The sequence below is a fragment of the Pundamilia nyererei genome, unplaced genomic scaffold, assembly GCF_000239375.1.
Source record: "Pundamilia nyererei isolate P.nyererei 1_Seehausen unplaced genomic scaffold, PunNye1.0 scaffold00012, whole genome shotgun sequence".
Lineage (NCBI taxonomy): Eukaryota > Metazoa > Chordata > Actinopteri > Cichliformes > Cichlidae > Pundamilia > Pundamilia nyererei.
Window position 1 is genome coordinate 197,403 of NW_005187413.1, and position 18,277 is coordinate 215,679.

Below are 18,277 nucleotides of genomic sequence, written 5' to 3' on the forward strand. Positions count from 1 at the left end.
TTGGGAAAACTAGCTTCTAAAAGAGGCCTTTAATTCCTTTCAGATAATTAATAAACTGATTATTGACCAGTTGATGCCATATCAATAAGTGCATGTAAATTCTCCATTGGTGTTATCCTCCCCAGTATCGCACCAAAGCATGTGACAGATCTGCCACTCCCCTATGATGTCAGTGTTGTGTTTTTTCCTCAAACAAGTTTTAAAAAATGGACGTAATACAAACAATGGATGTAATATACTTAACAATTAAACACATGGCAAAGACCCAAGTCTCCTGTAAAAGTGCAACAAACCCCATGACCTTTAAGTACAGGTTTTATATTAATTCAGCAAACTTTCATGCGTATTGTTGAAGCCACCACCCTCAGTTATTGAAGCGAGAGTGGCCTCCCACTGACCCACCAAAGTCTTCATAGAGGGTATCTACCTGGAGTATCTAATGAGTTATAATAGCTATTTCAGCTTAACGTTAATAATATTCAAAGCAGCCTATAAATGAATTCAAGAAAGAAATGAGTGTTCTGACATAAATGACTAAATTCTGAAAATCATATACAAAATTACAGATTTTGTATAAGAAATACAAAAGCAGAAATCTGTTCATTTTGCAGCAAAATTCATTGAAGTCATAGTTGCCTAGTAATTCTAGACTTTGAGTTATGACTTATGCCATAGAGCATTTAATATAGGAGATGAAAAGACAGGTTAAGGGAAACTGTTCACACACATAAATGCCCCAGGGCTGCCTTGCATTCTTCTATTTTCCACACGATCTGAAGTATTTCAGAAGGCGAGAAGTATGGGAAGGAAGGGAGAAAGAAGAATGACAAATAAATTGAACAAGCATGCAGATCTTTAATTCCCCCCCCCCCCCTTTCACAGTGTAAACAGAGCCAGAATCAAGACATAAATGCTAAAGAAGCAATCTCATCTAAGCCATTAACTTCTATCCATCTTGTGTTTTACTTTTCTCTCTCTCTCTGTGTATTGTTTTTCTTTTTTGTCAATAATGGGCTATATTTAGTGTAGCTTGAAAGTCCTTAAGCTGATGACCCCATTTACTCTGTCACACTGCCTGTCTGGCCTGTAGGGGTATGGCCTAGTATCACTTACACCTTTGTCAGTCTATGTGCCCTTCACTACACAGCCTCTTTTCTTTTGCATGTGTGTGTGTTTGAAATATTTATTATTTTTATGATTTTACTTTATCATGGTGATATCCACACCATAACACTATATTATAAAAACAATTCACTAACAATAGAATCTCTTTTTGATTTTTAACATTTTACAATATGCTACGAGAACATATATCCCAATTTGTCACAGTTTTTCAACTGCATATTCATGCCCTCAAACTTTAACTTTGTCGGTATCTGATTTATCCTGTAAGATAAAGTTATCTCACTAAAAGCTGCCATAAATGTTGCAATGATGGAATCAGACATATCGGTCTGCAACTGAATGGGGTCATCTTTGCAATTAAAAGCAATCTATTTATGATAATAGAGCAATTTACTGTATTATCAGATAAATGTGCTGTCTACAGACAGAAATGCACATTTAACCATTGTTTTTCTGTCCAGCAACCTTCCTGCACTAACCAGAACACAACCAGCTTGTAGCCACTTGAGTCAAATGCCCTTGAGTTAAGACTCATTCTGACTGATGTCAACATATTGGCAGGTCTTTTTATTTATAGATTAGATAGCAATTATTCGCAAACCTGACTCTCTCTGGGAGTGATTGCAGTTTGCCCAAATCAGACTCTGACTGTTTGCATCAGTTTGCATTCTGTTGTGCAACCTATGCAATTACTTTGTGATCAAAAGTGATTGTGAGCATGCAACACCCTCAGGCTCTGAGCAAACTTTTAGTCACCACAATATACAAGAATATGAAACAGAACCCCCACAATCACTAAGCCACTGCTTTTATTTTATTTATTTATTTTTTGGTTCATACATGAAGGTTATTGTCCTATAATTACTCATGTGAGTATTTTTACACTAGGTGTGTGTTCGGTGTTGGATTGTTTTTTGGTTGAACTGAGTTAATGTGTGTTTGTTTGGCTAATGTTATCTCAAGATGGTGTTACATGAAATGAGCCCTATAATTGATAGTATTCTCAAAGCATTTAAATTATTTTATTATTATGATATTTCATGTCCTTGTATCAATACAATATCCCCATGCAAAATATTGCAATATTATCCTGTACTATCCATGAAAATAAGCAACTTGAACTTTTGCACTGATAACTAATTCGTATATAACAGCAGTATAGGAGAGTTTTCTTTTTTTTCTTTTTTTTAGTAACTAAAAATCCATGTTTTGTTTATTGAAAGACTTGAGTTTTCACTTTTAGAAAAGTGGGGGTTTTTTGTTTTGTTTTTTAAATTTAAATCTATCTATTCAGGATAGTCAGCATCAGTTTGAACTGCAGTGTTCTGAAGAAGTGCTACAATAAAAATGTAGGGGTCATTGAGCTCCAAAGCCAGTGGAATAATTTTATCATCATGTCAAAACAATATGTCTAGTAAAAAATGAACCAAGAAACTTTAGCATTAAAACTAACTGAGCAAAAAACACATTAACGTCAGGCAACACAGTAAGCCTATCTAAGCGTACCATGCAGGCCTTGTTGCTACACAACTACTCCTTTAATACTTGCACACTTCCAAGATAAATGAAAGTAAATGTCCCAAAACCAAAGTCTAAGTAATTATAAGTAAAACAGTAAACTTTGTTGGAAGTAGAGAAAAACTTTAGATAAAACCACTGCCAAAAAAAATAAATCCTGTTAGGCTTTGAGTGAGGTTATTGGCAACGCAATGAAGCAATGTTGTGTGCTATTTTCAACTTTGGGGAATTTTTTTTCATGTTTATATGCCCCTAAATAATACAATTACAGGTGTTGGTGATAACGTGTAATTACAATAATTAAGGTTGTCGTGATATACCAGGACTTTTGATAACCAATAAATTTATATTACATTCAATGTTAAAATACTATAAACAATCCACCCACAGCACAGACTGTTTATCATGGCTCTGTTTTTTCCAGCAACTCCACTTGAGCCTCAGCTTATCAACACATTTTATGGCATCAATTATCTGTTGCTGCTGTAACTTCTGTCATACATTGGGAGATGGGTGGATTGGATAGGTTGGATGGGTTGTTGTCCCACAATAGCCTACCCAAGTTAGACAAGAGTCACTGACACGAATGAAGTTAAGCACTATAGACTGTTCATTTTATTACTCTTTTCTTTCTGTTATTTGCTGCCACTCCTCCCCTTTTTGTCTCCTTTCCAAGGATTTAACATGAAAACCCGTAATACTAAACTACTGTGTTCTGTGTTAAATTTTTTTTTTGCATAATTAAGGATAATTTTAAATGAGCAAAAAACCATTTTAATTGTTTCAACTATATAACAAAAAGATTCAGAAAAAATGTGTTACAACAGAAATAGGTGTGATTCCAAAATTAATTCTGTATATATTTTAATTAATTCAGTTATGTCACACTAAGTTAATTAAAAAGTTGAAAAAAGTAAATTAAGTAAAGTATAATTGAACCTTTTATTAAAAAAATATACAATATGTTATAGAGAACTTTTTTTGCACTTTTAAGCTGTCTCAAATGATTTGCGTCAGACTCGCTCCACAATGTTGACCTCAGGGCATTTGCAACCATACCATCTGCTGCCAAACTCTTTGTTCTTCCAATTGATAACAGTGGTTCTTTGGGATCTTGTATTCTCTATGTTTGTATTTTGCATGTTATTACAATAAGATGCTACAGTCTAACATCTTACGATTATAAACAATAAAAAAAAAAATACATCGCAAAAATAAATGTGAAATAAAGGAGTATCAGTAAATGTAGATCTATGAAAATGTACTGAAACTGTGAAGTAAGATCACTTTAATCTGTCTCCCTGTAGTCAAAAAGAAGAGGATTATATATTTAGTCGCAGTAACACAAACACACACAGGCATACTGTCTCATACACACACACAGGCCTTGCACAAGGGGGTAATAGTCAGAGAGGATTATCCATCCCCCATCGCTACGCAGGATTAGATGCAACCTTCTAATCTCTCAAGCATTACGACTTCCTGATGTACAGCCAATGAGGGCTACAGTCCCATTTCTCTAGCCAATCACATGCTCCTCAAGAACCCCACAAGTCAACTCAAACCAGCTCCTCAGTTGGCAATTACAAGTGTTTTGGCTCCCGTACTTATGAAAATTTTATTCTCACTTTTTAATATTTTACTTATTTTTTCTCACATATTAGCTCAGCTGTGCACACCTTTGCTATAAATGTAATGTTTTATGAATGTTACTGTAGGCAGTGTTTACTAAAAATTCACAGTGATCACATTTAATAATTTTAACAAAGATAGTCTGTATTTTTAAATTAAGTTCATATTTGGATGGACCTGAACTGCGAGGTGTAACAACCAATAGCTGTCCAAATCTAATGGGGAAAATTGCCAGACTTTAGAAGCAGTTGCAAGATAAAGTGACTGATAAATGAATCCAGAATTGAAATTGGTATTTTTGCGTTATATTATACCAGACAGTGTTGTGTAAGACAGTGTACAAGAATTTGCCATGTTGTTGATGTAAATAAATTTGTTAATTTTATCAGACAGTTTGTACTTTTGTAGACCAAATATGGTGACATAGGCTACCACACAGCTATCAGGTGGGCAAAGGACTTACACCTTTGAGTATAGGGCTAAAAGCAGGACGTTTTTTGTGACGCTCTCAGATGCAGAATGGATGGAAGATCTTGCATTTGCTGTTGATGTGACTGCATTAATGAATGAACCACATCCCAAACTGCAACTGTCAAAGGTCTGTTTGCACATGAAATGTAAAGCCTGGTGAAAACATTCATGAGACAGTGGTAGTTTCTTTAAAGCCAAATGTGAGGTCACATTTTTACTGACCTGCCAACACTCAACATGTTAGTTCTCTTTGGATCTAAATTGATATGTAAACAAACATTCTCAGTGATGTAATATGCCAAATCCAGACACAGATTCCCTCTCAGTGATAATCATGTCTATTGTACATTTCATTACCTAATTGTAATTAGAAGTAGCATTTTATAAAGAGACAAAATTAAAACTGAACAGATTTGAGGTCAGCTTGGAACAACCCAATGTGTCAAAAACATGATTTTAGTTCAGTTTATCCACACACTTAGTTTCTCATGTGACCCCTTGGGGAAATTAATTGCCCTCCTTCGATCCAAAAGAAGAAAAACCAAACTTGAAAAAAAATGATGAGCTTATCACTAGACTGTTTTTCACAGTTAAACTTCTGGTGTTTAAAAAAAATAGCACAGCACACAACACATTTCACACTTCAGTCATAAATCACTGTCAATCTGTGGTGAATATCGTGTCAGCAAATGATTTTTAATGTAGGAATGAGAGCAGAAAAAGCGTTTGTTGTCTACATTAACATCTAGAGGGAGAGTGCTCGCTCTGTCACTTATCTTATCTTGGCTGGCGGGAAGTTGCTGTGTGGCTGTCAAACAGGCATTAGTGGGATGCCGATTCAGGCCGTTTCCTGTCAAACTGTCACCACTGGCTGATTTTAATGCTCCATCTCTGATTGCTTCTTCTAGAGTGAACAGAATTCTGCTCTTTGATACTTTTGTGGAGCTGGTAGTATTGATTTTCATGTGAACTTTTGGTCGACAAATGAGAGGATAAAAGAACATTTCAAGGCTCTTGTATCCTGTCATGTGTTAAATTATATACTCCCAGAACTTTTCACTCTTGCCTTCTGCCTCTTGACTGATTGAGCAACCCGATTAAGCCATCCAGACCTTTTTAGTGATTAACAGTTCAGGTCATTTAATGTTTTATTTTTGTCTACTGTTTATCTCTCATATAGTTCTCGGTAAGACCTGCTAGATGGAAGATTTATCAAGCTATATTTTGCCCTCAGCTTGGTCTATTCCGCTTATCTTTCTCTCTCTCACTTGTGTTATCAAGAGCCAGTGACAAAAATAGAGATAACACAGCTAGGAAATATTATCGGACTATTGTCTGTAGCTATTTCTATCTCCAGTTAGCTTATCTATTTGGGCACAATTGAAAAATAGGACAAGGAAAACAGCAAACATCTCATTCCCATTTGTGTTTTTTATTCATGCATACATATTAGGATGTGTTCATCTCTCTGTGTGCAGGCATTCATTTGTGGATTATATAAGTCTTTGAATTTGTACATCTTTGTGTGTGTGTGTGTGTGTGTGTGTGTGTGTGTAGTGTGTCTATCTTTGTATTAGCATTTGTATTGCTTCTGTGTGTGTAGTGACCCAGAATGTCTTGACAATATAAAGTCATGAGCTGGAGATGAAGGTCCCAAATGAAAACTTCAAAAAGCAGAGATGCTGAATCTTAAAACAATAGGTGCAGCCTAACTCTCAGACTGACGCAGGGTGTGTCAAGTTACACACTAAGGAGACGACGTAAAGAATTTTTTAAAAAAGTGTTAATCTATTACAACCATAGGGAAATCTATTAAATGTTTTCTTGTTATAACTTCACATTGAGAAGGTGTATAGCTTGGAAGAGGTTTTGAAGGCTTTACTATTTCAGCAAACCTCTTTGAATTTTAGAGATCAAACACCAAGTGTGGGATAGATTTGTTTTTAAACTAAAACATATTTTTTCCTTTCTTCATTCATTCTTAACAAATTTTAAAATTATACTGAATTTCCACGCAAACCATTAGACACTGTTACTTAACGTTCAAGCATCAGCTAACGGAATGAGGCACCTGAATACGCTTTTTTTGTGACCTGCATGAACTGCAGGAGTAAGGTCACTGACTAAGGTTTTAGACAGTATCTTGGAAATTAATGTTTCAGATTATAATTAAGTGAATGGAAACTGTTTGTTGCATGTATGTTAAGTTATCTTAAAAGTCAAAATTATGGTTCAGTCATTGATCGGTAGGGCTTCATAGATTGGGTCCAAGCAAGGAAGAGTTGTGATTCACTTCAGTCATTGTCCTTTAAGGTCCAAGCCCACAGAAAGCTGTATTGCCTTTGTTCTCTTTGTTCTCTTTGTTATCTGAGTAAACACTCTGCACTAACATGCTCTGCTGTGACTAACTTCAACCTTTTAACTTGGTTAGTGGTAGGTACCAGCTAACGGTGGATCTTCTGCGGGATGTCGCCTTGTTGCAATCAGAATTTATTTTGGTGTGTCTATTTGCAGAGCAAACGGCAGAGAGCTTGGAGAGGTCAGATCCGGCCTCTGCCAGTAAAGTCAGAGCAGTAAAGAGCAGTCTTCTCACCTCAGAAGTGAGAGCGGAAAAGAAACCCGGAACAATGGCCAGCTGTGATTTTGTCAAGCTGGTAAAAGGTGTCACTTTACAGATGCAGGAGGTGGCCTTTCACCTCCTAGGGCCACAAGGTAGTATTTATAGCAGACAAATAAATGGAGCCATTGCCTTCGTCATAGCTCCTACGAGCGACAGAAAAGAATCAGCAAATGGCAAGAACAGGTGCATTGCGTGCCATCAAAATGTTTGTTAATGTGTAAAGCTGCAGTGTAGATAAAACAGAGTTTTACTGCTGCAATCCATGGATCTGTATAAATAAGTCCTAACAAAGCAGTGGAGGGGGGGAGGTAGATCTAGGCTTACCAGTTTAGAAGAAACCAGAAATGTTCAAGTGAATTGTTCATGACTATATCAAAAGGGAAAAAAAGAAATGAAATACTTAAAGGATACAAGGTTTATTTATGTATACAAAATGCTTGTAGCAGAGATGTGAAAATCCATTAAAGTAAATAAACCGGAGCAGAAAGAGCAAATACCTCACATAGTCTGTTCTTAATTCAACCGGACAGAGAACACTGACTCTAAGATGGTGAAGAATGAAGACACTGCATGTTCTCTAATAAAAAAAAAAACAGGAGCACAGAGAACAAGAATGGAAAATAGCAAAACTCAATAGAAATAGCATTCTAGATTACACAAAGGCTCTTCAATAAACGTCCTTTATTTTCATCAACCTTGGCCGTGATTCCAAAAGCTGCAGCGAGGCATCATACAGCATGTGACAAATAATAAAGAACCTAGATACACCCACAGTGTGTTTGTAATAGGCTTGACTTCTGGGTGGAAGTTATGACTTTTAGTATTCACAAGCGGTTGTCTTCTGTGTTTGTTTGGACAAAATAAATACAGTATTATGTTACCATGCAGTGCACAGACACACAAACACCTGCACAAATCTAAAATTACAGGGAGTGATTTCAATATAAGATGCTCTTTTAAATGGTTTTAGACAAGTTGGTGACAAGTTGTAAAAAAATACTTTTTACTTTGTGATATAAACGTAATATCAAATGTTAAAAACTCATAAATAAATATTTAAAGCATACAATCTTTAGCTACAATTAATAAGCAGTTTAAAAAGAGTGTTTCCCACTTTAGAGTATTAAGATGGGTATTTATAAATAAAAAGCCATACTGCTCCTTATGACTACAGATTACAATGTTATTCTCAAATTATTAGCACCCAGAGGGACATTTGCTAATGCGCCGCTTGGGTAAAGAGCTGTGGTAATCTCTTACAAGTAGTAAACACGAGCACATAGATCTGGATGAGTTCAAACTTTGGCTAACAATTGCCAGTTATTGCTATGTAAGTGATTAGCTAGCAACCTAAAACAGCTCAATTGACCAACTTTAAGCAGCGGGTATGAAGTGTATGAGCTTGATTGGGATGTCTAACCTGAGCATATGACTTAGTGGAATAATGATAACAAGCGTTTCCTTGAACTGACTAAATTGAGGCAGTTATATTACCAGCCAATCCCATTTGCACCGGAGCCATTCAAGTTTACCAGAGCTTGCATACAATTGGGTTTTGGTAAATGTAGCATAGTAAGCCCACAGCTTCGAACATTCTGCTCTGACTGTATAGCACAGAATGTAAATGCACAGTAATTTCAATGTTAATCTGTTTACACTGGTAGCTTCATCAGTATTTGGGGTTAGTTAGGAATTTGAAAAGGTCACAAAGAATAAATCTTTCAGAAATCCTGATAGCAGAACTATAGTTATCAATATTTCCATGTTGATCAGTCTGGAACTGATACCAATGTAAAACCTACCCTTATTTATATGTTCCTGTTCTATTTTCCTCACCTTTCACTTTTCCCTTCTCCTGTTCCTTTGATCATTTCCTTCCATTTCTACTTCATCATCTATTTACCATTCTCACTTTCTCCTTTCCTACCCACTAATTCAATCATGCACTAACTCACACATATGTCGGCCTTCCCTCTGGTAAGTTATCCCTCAAAGACACACACTCTATTACCCAAGATGCACTGCCCCGCTGCGCGCCTGCCTTTTCATTGGCCAATAAAACAACCTGAGCTTTATAGCTCTACCAATTCCAAGTACATCAACTATAAAGGGAGAAAGAGAGAGAGAGAGAGAAGAAAGATGAGGAAAAACAAGGAAATTGTGAAGAAAAGGGAGGAAGAGAAAAAGAAAAGAGTGGCTAGAAAGAGGAAATACCCTGTAAAGGGTAGAAGACGGAGAGAAAGCAAGAGTCTACTGCTCAATATGGAAAGAAATGTGAGTGGGTAAGATGAGAGAAAAAGAGAGATGGAGCATAAAGCCTATAAAAATATAGAGAGCCATTCATGACTTATAAAATAACAGCCATCGATGTGCAAACCAAAACTGCAGCGTAGATGAAAGAGATGATATTTTATTGTTCCAGCCCCCAAGTCCCAGCCTGTATAAATAGCTATTGATTCACCATGTTTTATTCAGCCAGCCAGGCGAACTTTCAGGCCTGGGAGACGTCAGCCGGTTGTTGAAGGCAAAGCTGCTGCTCTGTCTAGGCTTTTTCTGCTGCGTTTTAGACTGTTATCTTCTATTGGCTAAAGGTTTTGTCCCAGGTTCCTCAATCTGAGAGGCACTTTAGTCATCTGTCTGGTTTGTAGCAGGGGAGTAATGTGTCGGGAAAGTGGAGGAGAAAACTTCTTATCATTTTACCATCTCAGGTCACTGGCAATAAAACTGACGAAAAAACAAAAAAAGAAGGAAGACTGGTAGAAGCATTGTTTGTGGCTTTAGGCTCTTGTTTCAACTTTGGTGGGTTTTGAGGTAGTTCGATTTTAGCCAGAAAAGAGCAGCGGCCTCCAAATATCTAGACAAGGTAGAGTTTCAGTCTCGCATTAAATTCACAATAGAAGCAAAGAGCTACTGAACATAATGGGAACATTCATTCATGGAACAGCTTTTCACTAGGGGGCAGTGGCAGTGGCAATCCCAAATGAGCTCAAACTAATTATGAATCTTTTTTTCTGCTTATTAATAACATGAATGTACTGTAGCTTCTGCACCATCATATGTCCGAGTCTGGGGCAGCCATTCTATTTTCTCACATATTTACATGGGCTGTGTCCCAATTCAGGGTCTGCACGCTTGAAGTACGCAATTCAAGTGCGGTTACGTCAACGCCACGTGCCGACGGCTGTCCCAATTCGAAGTGTGCTTCAAATGCATACTCCAAATGTGCCGTCGATTTCCCCAAATATTAAGCGTGGTCCGGTGCACACTTCGTGGCCCCATATATCCCACAATTCATAGCGCGGTGGTGGGTGTGGAGAATTTTGCCGCAAAATACGGCAGAAGGGAGCGGCCGAAGAGGTTTTTTTTTTTTTCCAAACTTTATTGAACTTATAAAGCGAACAGTCAGTCATTCCAGTTCAGTTTGTACAGTAGACATACAAGGCAAATAAGAGTAACAATATACAGTACAATGAAATAAGAAGGATAAATAAAGGATAAAAAAAGAAAAAAAGGGGGGGGAATGTGACAGACTTCATAACAACTTTGTACTTGAAAGTTGTGACAGCTCATTCGTTAAACATTTCTGAATGAATTTAAATCAATGATAAACCTTTTTTATTGGAAGTTAATTTAAGAGAGTTTAAGTAATATTCAATTTCAGTCAAAAACAAATTAAATGATGGGGTTGAGTTTTGAAAATCACATTTATGTATGTGGAATTTCCCTAATAAGATGGAGCGGCCAAAGAGTGAACTGTCAAAAGTACTGAATATGACGTCACTTATTTTTGTGCGAATGTTTAATAATTAAAGTCGGTCATATATCCACAAACAAGCTGAAAGTCAGTGATATATATGTATGTATGTATATATATATATAGCCATGGTCTCCCTTACTTTGCGTCTTTCCTTTCTTCTGCTCTGTCCTGTCGTATGTCCTCACTCTTTGCATTTGTATTTGCTCCAGCACATCCATCCAAAGTCACGTATTCACACATCAGTACTACAGCCTGGGGCCTAGTTGAAGTGATGCACCCAGCTATCAATGCCTTTGATTTGACTGTTAATGGGCTGACGTGGACCACCCAACGTCCATGATTTTGAATTCCTGAATTCGTCCTCCAACAAATGTGCTATTTCACTCTAACACACTCCCATGCACACTCGAAGCTACCCATTTTCCCTTTTTGTCTATCCACATCACTTGTTTCTTTTCATGTCCTTGCTTTCTTTTCCTTATTCATTCTTGTTCAGTCTTGTTTTTATCTTCCTCTTTATCACCGTTATTATTTTCCTCGTTGTCTTCTTTTTTACTCACTCCCACTAATCTGCTTTGAGTGTATATCAATGCAGTATTCTCATTTTAAATTGAGAGTAATGGTGCTAAAGATTATCAATACATTAAATTAAAACCCTTCCTGGAATCCATAATCATCACTGTTTGATTGCGCAAATGTGTCTAAATTAGCCTATCATCTATTCATTGCATTTCTGTTCCAAAACTTTATGCTGTTTTCAGTTTGTTTGTCCACCTTTTTCTTTCTTTTCCACCTTACCTTATAACCCCTTTGTGTCATTCTGTGCTCTTCATTCTGAAATATGACATATTGTCTTTAGTCCTGAATGCAAACTGGAGAGGTCATAGTCATGTTGTTCCTCCAGAACAGTTCTGTTGTTTTTTCCCCCTGTCTCCCTCAAAATGTTTTTATTCTTACTCAGTTATTTCTGTGTATTATGCATCTCTTAAGGATCTTTCTCCTTGTTAGTTAATGTATTTGGTAACTTTTCAGTTGATGTGAGTCATTTAGACATTTAGTGATGTGATCTTTTTCTGTTTTTGTAGCCATAGCTATGATGCTATGATGCTGTGATGCACTAATGGTGGTGGGAAAGTTTTCCTTTGAGAATTTGGGGTTGGCCGTGTTTGCCTTTACAGAGCATTTGGTCATGAAATTGAAAAATTAGAAGACGACTAAAAGGAAACAGGAGCCTTTCTAGGTGAGGTAGCTCTGCAAGTTGGCAAAAGACTTATGGCTCACTCGTTTTGTTGTTTCTGTCTCTCTGGTTCAGTCTCCTGCTCTACCTGCCTCTTTGTTTTCACTTTCACACTTTATCCAGTACGTTTTTTCACACTTTGTGGCTAAAGGACAAACAGATATGTACTCGGACAAGCACTTACACACAACCACAAAGTGCTGAAATGTGTTTGGAGTTGATTTGCTTTTAATGTGTTTTTTCCCACCACTCAATAATCTTTTGTACTGACTGTCATTCACAATGACAGCTGTCCTCCTGTGTTTTATCGTGCGTGTTTGTGAGTGCCCATGTGTGCAGTCATTGATGGTTTCACAGTGTGGAAACTTGCCAGTAGCAACACCACGACAGACATTGACAGTTCTTTTAACAGAAGAACTATTTTAGTGTTTCTGCCAGTTTAATGGTTACGGGTCAATTTGCTCAATTTGTTCCAGTCTCAAAGTGGAGATCGTGGAGAGACACACAGACCTATTGTAAAGAGCCATCATCTCTTGAACTCCAAAAATTGATTTGTACTGCATTTAGCAGACAATTTAATAACTGATGATTGATTTACTGGATTTTTTAGATGTGTCAGTGGAGGTGTTTGGAAGACGGTGACTCCAAATTTAAAGCTTACTTTCTTTTGTTTTGTTTTTTGTTTTTTTCTGATTTGAAGATTAAAATATAGAAGAAAGAAAATCAGTCTATTTTGATATTCTTTACAGGTTGAAATTACTGTTTATACCATAACATATTTTACCCTCTAAGACTGCACTTAAGCTGGCATTTTTGAAATTGAATCAAATCAAATGAAATGTCTAATGGGAAAATTGAACATTCATGTTGACAAAAGAAAGATCACTGATTGCAATTCCCCTCAGGCCATGCAGCATTTATAGCATTTTTCATTTTATTGGTTGGTTGTACAGCCAATTGTACACCAGCTGTACATCAGTGAATCCAAAGGATGCTGTTGCATGCCTGCGTGTACAATTAGATGAACGCATAAATGTGTTCTTTTTAAATTTTGAAGCATTATTCAACCGAACCAAACTACTTATGGATAAAAAAACGAAAACAGATATTATTGATTGAAATCAAGCATTACAAAAATTGGTTTAAACAAATTGATATCTAAAACCTCAAGTGCAACGTTAAACCAAACCTGCTTGTTCCTTCCTTTAAAAAATAAATAAATAAAAGATATTTCAGTCATGTTAAAATTAAATGAGCTATCACTTGTTTATTTAAATTGCGTGAGTGAAACAAATGTAAACAGATGAATAAATAAAGCTGAATTATGTAAGTGCATTTAAATGTAAAATTTTCCCATCTACCTCTAGATTACCTATAAGGCACTGAGCTCCTTGGACCCCAGTGCTGATCTGACAACCCAGCGGGGACAAGTTTTCAAGCAGAGGAATGAGACCCACCATCTGTTTGTTGGGCTGTACCCGGGAACCACCTACTTCTTCACCCTTAAAGCATCTACAAACAAGGGCTTTGGTCCGCCTGTCACTACCCGCATAACCACCAAGATTGCAGGTAAACAATACTGTTAGGTGTTATTTGCTTCTTAAAACATTAATACCACATACAGACAGTAAAAGCGTGTTTATTAGACAGCCTGTGTGCTGACATGTCAGTCAGTTGCACTATAAATAAGCGTTTTAATTTGTGTCTCTCTTTGTCTGAATGACCATTTGGTTGTTCTCCCATCTGGCTTTGTATCCCCCTGTTTGTGTCACCAGCCTTGGTCCACAGAAAATGTCAGTCGCTGCACAAAAAAAGGAAAAACAATCAACTTTTGTGGCAAGAATTGTGAAGTGCCCTCATATGTTAATACAGCTCTTTATTCTTGAATGAGAGAACATTATCATTTCAACTGTTTAGAGAAGGCTATGCTGTGATGCCCAAATGACAGAATGACTGATGCTAAATAAAACCCTTCAGCTCATTCTTTGTTATCTAAATCTCTCTGTGTGCCTTTCTGATTTCACATTTTGCCTTTTTTTTCCCAACAATTCTCCTGTAAGCCCTTTACAAATCTTTTACTGGATTGTCTCTCCTTTGTGGTTTGTTTGTTTAGCTAATTAGACCTCATTGAGGCAGTTGTGACCTTTGAAAAAACAAAAGAAAACAGAAAGCTCTGAGGAGACACTCCCTGTAAGTTTGTGCTAAACCGATAAACTCTTATGGCTACAAGTCAACTTTATAGAGAAGGAACTCTGAATAAGTATCGCATTACTGAGAATAATTTTAATTTAGGAATGAATACAAAAGCTGCAGAGTAAAATATGAACATTTAGAAATATAAACCACTCGGTATTTTACTGAAAGCTTGTCACTTCCACATTTGTCAGTCTCATTACATAGTTGACTAGCATACATAGATCTTGTGCTTTCACTTTGTTTCAAAAGAGGCTCTGTATTCAAACCACTTCACTTATCTGTATTCAGTCCTGGAGTCTGTTAAGTGCCACAACAAGTGTCCACTCTTTTACTAAAAAAAGCAGTGTGGTTTATAAAAAATGTGGCCTGAAATTGTTTTCTGTTAACGACACTATTCAACTTAGTTCAATTCCATTCGGTTTTATTGATATAGCGCCAAATCACAACAGCAGTTGCTTTAAGCTCTTTATATTGTACAGTAAAAACCCTACAATAATACAACCCAACAATAATACAGTAAACTACAATATACGCTACCATGTGTTGACAGTATACACGTCACTTCTATTCCCTATAATATAAAAAAACCCCAAAATGTGGGTTCGTGGCTTAAAGTCAAATGCGAATATACCACTGAATCCTTGTCACAGTGCTGCTGTACACGATGAAGTCCTGACTGATCTAGAAGATGAATGCGTAATGTGTTAACAGTATGTTTTAAGTGTTGTCTTATCTGTCAACACCTACAGTGATTTTTAGTGTGACCTTTCCACCGAGCCTCTGTTCTTCCATCATCCTTTCAAAACTTAACAACACATTGCCAAGAGGAACAAAAAGGAAATGTGGTGCCTCCACACATAACAGATGTGTCTTCTTTCAAATGTCACGCCATCACCAATCTTTATTATCTCGTTCAGGAGCTACATGATGTAGAGATTTAAATTAAATGCTGCAGACACATAGAGATGGATGGACAGAGTGGCGGGGGTAGGATTCATGCTAATAACCTGAATGCCATACCAATCAGGGAAAAAAGTGCTGATGTTCTACTCAGACATTTATATGCTGCACCTCCAGTATGAGGGCATGACAGATGTGAAATTAAAATTTGAGTGTAATAGAATAGCTGTGAAGCCCTCGGCGGTGAAGCTTACATCTACTTCTTCTTTACCTTTATACATCCTGATAATGTCATTCTGGTTGAGATATACTGTGATGTTAAAAAAACAGAACATTTCATAGCAATTTAGCATTTACATGTTTTAAATCAGGGATTCGACATACACATGGGAGGGTGCGTTTTTTCTTCCATTGTTGACTCAGAGGAAACATAGCTTTGCCATATGCACGTCTGTCTTTGTCAGTGACGAAGAAGTAGACCTCAAAGGTTGGGTTTTTTTAGACGTCTTTTTTTATTCAAGTTACATTTAATAGTTACATTAACCCTTTAAAGGCGAGACCATAAAAAAAAAAAGTATTTGTATACTACCACAAAGGTACTAGAATGCCTTTCTGGTAGTATCTTGCAAAGCACTGTTGGTGTGCATGTAAGTCAAGAAACATATTGTATTTCTGTGATTTTATACCTTTATAAACCCTTTGTACAGAGTTACTTTTGGGATTGGTTTTGGGATGTATCGCTATTTCTAAAACATGTGTCATTAGAAGGAGGATGATTGTTGGTCAGCTAGCATGTTCACTTGTTTCAAATTGCAGTCAAACCCTTTTGAGATATTGGTTTCTTGTTCAATAGGGCACAGTCTCTCGTACAGACAATCCATCAGTCTGGGATGCATAGGTCAAAGATATATCCAAACAGGGATATATCTTCTTTGCTAGGGTCTTGTACATGTGTATGAGCATGCTACAAAGATCAGTGTCTCCAATATGTTCACTGCAGGCATGAATGAGTCAAGGGCAAAGGTCATCTGTCTTTGTGTGGGCATCATTGTTCCAATGTTCAATAGTCGAAAGAGGAATGAACCCACAGGCATGGCCTTGCCCCATAAAGTTAGATGCTCCGTCTATTATTTATTAAACAGGAAGAAAAACCCAAAAATGACAAATCATGCACTGTCACAATGCTTGTAACATCTCGGTATACAAATATATGTCAGTATAGTAGAATTACACATCCTTGTACTTTTTTCTTGACATTTATCATATTTACAGTTTTTAAAAGATCTCATATTTTATTCATCATGTGTAAGAACTGTACCTCCTATGTGCTGGCTCTGGGCGTGAATCGTTGATGGGCAAAGCACATGTATCTTTGTGTGGACCTCTTTGCTCCATTGTTTGACAGTCCAAAGAGACATGATCCCACAGGCATCAGATTGCATGATTGCTTTGGCCTTGTCACATAAAGTTTTACAGTCCAAAACAAAAACCATGTACTGTTACAATTCATGTAAAATGTCAGTATACTAATGTATAGTATGTTAAAGTTACCAGAATTCACGTACAATGCTAATAAATCTGCATATTTTGTTCTAGACATTTACTATATTTATACTTGTGAAATTGTTTTAGCCTTAATTTCATCTGATAGATAAATAAAAGTGTTATATAAACACCAATGATCAGAAAAGTTTTCATTTGTTTTGTAACGAGACATTTTGAGTTGCATTAGCTTCAGGTCACAACTTTTACCACGAAGGGCCAAATCAGCCATGTTTTTAGAAAATTATTTAAACCTTATAAAACTGTCTTATTTTGAACTTGTCATGCTACTTAATTATTTTCATTAAAGGCTTCCTGGAGGGCAGCTAAATAAAAAGGTCTTTCATTTCAAGACAGATTAACATCCGGTGGGTTTTTTTTCTGAGAATAACAAAACTATGACATGGCTCAAACAGGTTAACTTAATTTCAGTGTCTTTTTAAGAAAGGTATAAGGACTCAAAATGTGCTCTACCAAATGACTGACCACAACCCAAAGCTTTTTAAATTATGCTGGCCAATAAAATTGTCCGTGTACGGTAACCTGTTTTAAAATTTAAATTTGTTAAACCTTTTCAGCCCCCATGATGCCAGAGTATGAGTCAGAGTCTCCACTTAATGAGACCGAGACAACCATCACTATCCTGCTGAAACCTGCCCAGTCCCGCGGAGCACCTATCAGGTAATTTCTTAACGTTCCTTAACAAAATTTTAGTTTCTTTTTCATAGAGTTTCTTTTACTATCCTCTGCTGTCCTACTCACATTTTTCCTCCCAGCATCCCATCTACCTCCTTTTCATTACCCCCCCTACTTTTTTCCATCCATGTTCTTTTGGTCTTCCTTCAGGGCCCTTTTAGAGCCATTGCAGTTACTCACACATATAAGTCTAATTTGTATGCAAAGGAATTCAGAGAATGATATATTTTTTTAAATTTGTCAGTGAAACATTTTGCCATTACTCATTTTGATTTTTGTAACTTTTTGGCTATTCACTAGTGGAATTGCAACTTCTACTGGACATTGCAGGCCCAAGTGTCTGATACTTTAGCTGGTCACTTGAGACTTTGCTTTAATTTAAGGTTTCAGCCATCAAATTCTTAACATAAGGAAATGGAAATTTGGATTTTATTGAGCATATTGTACAGAAAACACCGTATTCATAGTCGTATACATAGATATTGATAGTGTTATTCATTTATACCATACATGCGAAAACAAGGACTAAACAGTATAAAAGAAAAAAGCCTCAGCATAAACTAACACTTGGAGTGGGTTTTTA

At 36.6% G+C, this 18,277-nt stretch overlaps 1 protein-coding gene across 1 annotated transcript in view; it reads left to right on the forward strand.

The window, feature by feature from the left end:
* Positions 1-18,277, forward strand: part of ptprt (protein tyrosine phosphatase receptor type T) — a 308,462-nt gene that overhangs the window by 157,190 nt on the left and 132,995 nt on the right. The window contains exons 12-13 of the mRNA XM_013908559.1: positions 13,728-13,929; positions 17,577-17,679. Of these exons, the coding sequence (XP_013764013.1) occupies positions 13,728-13,929; positions 17,577-17,679 (305 nt within the window). The remainder of the gene's footprint in view (positions 1-13,727; positions 13,930-17,576; positions 17,680-18,277) is intronic.